Source organism: Merops nubicus, unplaced genomic scaffold (assembly GCF_000691845.1).
Source record: "Merops nubicus isolate BGI_N331 unplaced genomic scaffold, ASM69184v1 scaffold44041, whole genome shotgun sequence".
Taxonomy (NCBI): Eukaryota; Metazoa; Chordata; class Aves; order Coraciiformes; family Meropidae; genus Merops; species Merops nubicus.
The window spans coordinates 1-5,680 of record NW_008591253.1 but is presented as its reverse complement, the minus strand read 5'-3'; the positions used below and the strand labels follow the sequence as shown (position 1 = coordinate 5,680).

General features: G+C 56.9%; 1 protein-coding gene across 1 annotated transcript; it reads left to right on the top strand.

Moving 5' to 3' along the window:
• Positions 1-3,091: 3,091 nt before the first annotated feature.
• Positions 3,092-5,675, top strand: NT5C1A (5'-nucleotidase, cytosolic IA; the record flags this gene model as incomplete). The annotated part of the gene is made up of 5 exons (XM_008950177.1): positions 3,092-3,259; positions 4,071-4,200; positions 4,486-4,608; positions 5,059-5,243; positions 5,478-5,675. Coding segments are annotated over 5 exons (804 nt in total), but the record flags the coding sequence as incomplete, so codon positions are not given.
• Between the last annotated feature and the right edge of the window lie 5 nt (positions 5,676-5,680).

Below are 5,680 nucleotides of genomic sequence, written 5' to 3'. Positions count from 1 at the left end.
CCCACAGCCACTTCCTGGGCTTGTGCTGGATGCTGAGTTTTAAGTGACATTGGCTGACCTTGGATACTGCTCCGAGGGCACAGCAGGGTTTATCATTTGGAGTGCCCAAACCTGCCAGGGCTGGAGCAGCCAGAGCAGGAGGCTGGAGTGGGGTGGGGTGCTGTGCAGGTTCCACCACAGCTCGTGAGACTAAATGCACCCCAGTGAGGATGATGAGTGGGACCCGTCCCCTGCACACGCTTCCTTACTACAAATGAAGGGTGTTTTCTCCTAAAACTGTGATGTTTTAAGGCAGAGTGGGGGTTATTGGGTTGTTCCCAGCACTCTGCCAGAGGATTTGAGGTGCTGTGGCTCCTCCAGCGCCGTGCCTTTTTGAAAGCTGTTTTTGAGGGTAGTAATGCTCATCTGCAGCACTCGCAGGGATGGAGAAGCATCCAAAGAGCCCTGAGGAGGGAGCGCTTCCCAACCAAACCTCCGCTTCCTAGAAATGTCAAACTGCAGCTCCCTCCTCACAGGGCAGAGCTGCCTGCTTTTGAAATGTCAGCGTTTCCCAGAGCACAGCAGGGGCCGTTCCAGCCCAGCCAGGGCTGAGACCTGCTGCACAAAGTGCTCCCAAGGTCCAAAATCTCCCTTGGCAGGAGCGAGCAGGATCCGGCAGGTCCCGTTCCCAGTGCCCGGGCTTCCCGCGGGCAGCCAGGGCTCCAGCAGCTCTTGCTGGGGCACAGGATTAGGCCCCGAGCTTATGGTTATTTTTATTGCTGTGTTTATTACCTCTTAAATTAACCTCCTGGAGGCTGGTGCCTTTAAATGGCAGGGAAGGGGCCTCGAGCTGCCTGTTGCCGTTGCGCAAGGTGCCCGCGCTCTTGGCACCCACCAAGGTGAGGTCGAGAGGCAAATTCAGGCTGGGCAGCCAAGTAGGCTCAGTTTGTGATCCCCTTGACTCTGTGCTGTGCATGCTGGTGACCTCCTTTCTTCAGGGATCCCCCAGCAGGGACGTGGAGGATGCTGTGGAGGATGCTCTGCCCTGGGGTCTGCTGGGGACCAGGAGTGGGGAGCTGTCACCCAGCAGCTCTCTTCTGTGCCCAGATAAATAACCCAGAGCTGCAGGGACATGGCAAGACTCCTTGCTGAAGGCTAATGGCCGGATGTCCCAAGACCTTTAGTAGTTATTAATATTTTCAGCTAATAAATGGCCCATGACACCAGAGTTATTAATTAATGGGTTGGTGTGGCAAGACGTGGCCCGTGACGAGTTAATGGCTAGCACCCACTGGCTGAGTGTAAGGTGGGGACCTGGCTGTGGGTCACTTGGGGAAGTGATGTTGGTGTCACTGCTCAGCTCCTGGGTGATCCTGCGTGTGCTGGGGGTTGTTCACTTGCTTTCCCAAAAGAGCCTCTTCTAAACGGGGCCTCACTTCTCTGCAAGCTCCATGGGAAAAGGGTCCCTCTGGCCACAGGGATGTTCTCAGCCTGTGCTAATCTGTGTCTAGTCCTAATCACCCACTGCTTAATCTCCTTGCTGGGGATTTCAGGCAGTGATGCAGCCTTGCAGAGGTGTCTGGGACCGACCATGCTGCAGAGGTGGCCCTGGGCACTGCTCACGGGGTGGGTGTGGAGCTGGGAATGGCACAGGGGCTGCCACTGACTCATTCCTGGGTGGGTCCCCACGCTGGGCAGGATCAGCTGGGCAGGGTTGGGGGCAGAAGGAGCCCCAGGGCAAGCCCAGCCCTGCGGGGAGTGAAGATCCCCGATGTGGATGGGGTACCTCATCCTTGCCAGGCTGCTGTTTCTGTAAAGCTCAGCCCTAGGCAGGGTGGGAGCTTGAACTTTGGAGCACCTGGGTGTGTGGAGTGGCTGGCAAAGGTGCCCTCCCACCCCCGGGCAAACAGCATTGCTGGAGGATTACTCACAGGGCAACGTGCTACACACAGATCCTGGAAATCACAGAGGAGCTGAGGGTGAGGTGTTTCTGATGTGCTGATGGCCTGGATTTCACCAGCTCCCTGCAGAGATGCAGCCAGAGAGCACATGGGCTGGGCTGGGATTGCTCCTGGGGAGCATCACCCGGGGATCATCCCCTCTGTGAGCCCCCAAGTCCTGTCCCACTCCTGGGACTCGCTGCAGGCACCTCTGCTGGGGACAGGGCTCCTTGAGCCTCCTCCCTCCTTGGGATTTGCTGTTCTGGGAGTGAGGATTTCTGGCTGGCCAGCAGTAATGAATTTGCTTTCATGCTCACAAGCGAGTGATAGGGATTAACACCCTTCTGCCCTCCAAGGGGAGAGGAAGGACGAGTGGGGGGCACGATGAGATTGACTCTCCTGGTGTCCCCTCTCTCCTTGCCAAGCCCCACTAAAGGCTCCTTGTTGACTTCGGTGGATTTTGGATCAAACCCTCAAACATTAATAATAATGACTCATAAATCATTGCCTGCACCACCTGTTTGTCATGTTTCCACCCACAATAACTGTATCAAGTGTTTTCATAAGCTGAGCTGGCACGGGTTGTTTTGTCACATCTGGAGAGCATCGTGGGAGCGCGGATCTGGCCGAGCACAGCGTGTGGTTTTCCCTGGCTAGTCGGGGGGAAGAGCTGCACAAACTCCTCCTGCACGGGGCTGAGTGGTGCTCCTGGGGTGGCACGTTGGGTCTGGAGGGGTCCTGGGAGCCTGTTTGCACGGGGAGGGCTTGGGCATGGTGTGAGCAGCAGAAAAAGGCTCTCGGGTCTCCCGATTGTGTGGGGCTGGTGCATCAGGGCTTTGCTGAGGCATTGGAAGAGTGGGGTTGTAGCTGACCATGGAAGTCTCACCTATCCTGTGGCAAGGACAGGACAAGGAGGGGATGGTTTAAACTAAAAGAGGGATTTAGATAAGAGATAAGGAAGAAATGTTTGCTGCTGAGGGTGGTGAGCTCCAGAGAGGTGGTGGCGGCCCCATCCCTGGAACCATCCCAGGTGAGCTTTGCCGGGGCTCTGAGCACCCTGCTCTAGCTGCAGATGTCCCTGCTCCCTGCAGGGGGGTTGGACGAGGTGACCTGGGAAGGTCCCTTTCCCACCCAAAGCAGTCTGTGACTCGGAGGTTGTCCCCTCCCTGCAGCCCAAGCCTGAGAACGCCATCACCATCGCCGTGTCCTCGCGGGCGCTGTTCCGCATGGAGGAGGAGCAGAAGATTTACAACGAGCAGGGGGTGGAGGCCTATGTGAAATACCAGCTGGACCACGAGAATGAGCCCTTCCTCCCTGGGGCTGCCTTCCCCTTTGTCAAGGTGAGCCCCCACCTGCCCCAGCTGGATTTATGCCCTGGTCCTGACCAAAAAGTTCTGGGGAGAGGGGAGTGCTGTGGGGTGCTCGGGTGGGGAGGGGATGGGACACGAGCAGCGTGGCAGAGGGGATGAAGCCACAGAGCAAACAGAGGTCAAATAAACCCCCTGGCAAATGATGTGCTTCTTGCAGGATTGTAGAAACACTGAATTTTCCAAATTGACAACTGAGCCTTAGAATTGAAGAAATCAGTTATTTGGGTCGTATTTAAAGTTTCCCTTTTGGGAATTCTCGTATCTTTTATGACAATTTATTTATTCTTTTAAATTGCCTGAATTTAGCCTGGCTACACAGCCGGCCAATTTCTAATTTTCGACGTGTTGAAATGAGGCATTTCAAACTTCAAAAACATTTTCCAGCCTCTGCCCCAGTTCCACTGGATTTAGCACAGTTTTGTGTGCTGGCCCACGCGGAAACGATCTCTTGCCCATTCCCAATGAATAAACTAATCCACTTGGTGGGGAGAGACTTGTTCTGTTTCTGATTGCTAGAAAAGCATTTATCTGTAACTCTGAGCTCGTTTCTTCTCATCTAATAAACACTTGAAACCTTTTGTGTTTGAAAATAGAAGGCTGGCTATGTGCTTTTCACCCCAGATCAGCCGTTTTTCCCCAGCTAAAGCTGCTTGGTGATGCCAGCTTGCAAATCAAGGGGTGTAGCCAGGGTCAGGCCGGATCCCTGGGTTTTGCTGGGTGAGGAGGGGGTCCTGCCCTGCCTGGGCTCCCTGACCCCCCTGCCCTCGCCGGGGTGCTGCAGGCGCTGGAGGCGGTGAACACGCAGCTGCGCAGGCTGTACCCCGACAGCGAGGAGCTCTTCGACATCGTCCTCATGACCAACAACCACGCCCAGGTCGGGGTCCGCCTGATCAACAGCATCAACCACTACGGTAAGGGACGAGCCAGGCTGTGCTCAGTGTGGGGGTGTGGCTGTGGGGTGGAGTGGGAGTGCTTGGTGAGAAGATGAGGAGGTGCTTTCTCTCGTCTCTTCCTCTAAACCCCACGCTGAGCGCAGTTCTCCTCAGTTTCCTGGGCTTGGAGTAGACGTGGGCTGGTGGGGTGAGGATGCTCTGGCTGTTGGCCGTGCTGTTGAATGGCAGGACCCAAGTTAGCCCCCGTCTGGAGCAGGTTGTTTGAGGGCCATCAGGCTCACCCCAGGGTCCATCTGCCCTCAGGTCTGTTCATCGAGAGGTTCTGCATGACTGGAGGGAACAGCCCCATCTGTTACCTCAAGGCCTATCACACCAACCTCTACCTCTCCTCCGACGCCGAGAAAGTGAGTGGGGCCATTGAAGAGGGTGAGTCTGGGGTCCAGCGTGGGGGGGGCTGCGAGGGGAGCCTGGAGCCCTCAGGGGGTTGGTGCCAGGACTGATAGCTCCAGTGTCACTGTCCCTGTGTCAGTGCACAGCTAGGGTCTGCCTTGTCTCACGTCCCATCCTTGATCCTCCAAAGAGCCTCTAGTTTCCATAGAAATAAGGCTTTCCTCGAGCTCCACAGCTCTTCCAAGGCAAAGACGCCGTTTCCCCCCGTTAATTATTGTTTGCAAAGGGAAATTTGTCATCTGGGGATTTGGTTTTGCTGTTTTGTTTGTTTTCTTGGGGCCAAGCTGCAGGCCCTGCGGGGTGTGTGCGTTTCTTTGCGGCGTTTGCTTCCAGCCCGTCGTGTTTTGCTCTGCTCCTCAACAGATGAGCCACGAGACCGGCTCCTTGGGTAACTGCCACCTCTTGCCTCACGCTTTCCCTCCACAGGGATCGCTGCAGCCACCATCTTCAGCCCCAGCAAAGACCTGGAGGTGTCTGAGGACCAGCTGCGGGTGGCGTTTGACGGTGACGCCGTGCTCTTCTCTGACGAGTCGGAGCAGATCGTGAAGGCTCACGGCTTGGACAAGTTCTTTGAGCACGAGCAGGCTCATGAGAACAAGCCTCTGGCACAGGTAGTGCTGGGGTGCAGCCAGGAAAAGCCTCCGGGAGGGAGACAGCCCCTGGGGATGCTCTCACCTCCGGGGACAAGCTGAGGGTTGGCACGTGGAGCGTGAGGGGGGGTGGGTCACAGCCTGGTCCTGCTGGCCCCTCGCAGGGGGGCTCACAGCAGGGAGGGGACTGCTGGCGCCCAGAGGAGGGGGTGGCACGGAGCTCTGCACAGTGATGGTTCCCTCTCGCTTTGGCAGGGTCCCCTGAAGGGCTTCCTGGAGGCCCTGGGGAAGCTGCAGAAGAAGTTCTATTCCAAGGGGCTGAGGATGGAGTGTCCCATTCGCACCTACCTGGTCACGGCCAGGAGCGCGGCCAGCTCGGGAGCCCGGGCCCTAAAGACTCTGCGCAGCTGGGGCCTGGAGACAGACGAGGCTTTGTTCCTGGCCGGGGCTCCCAAGGG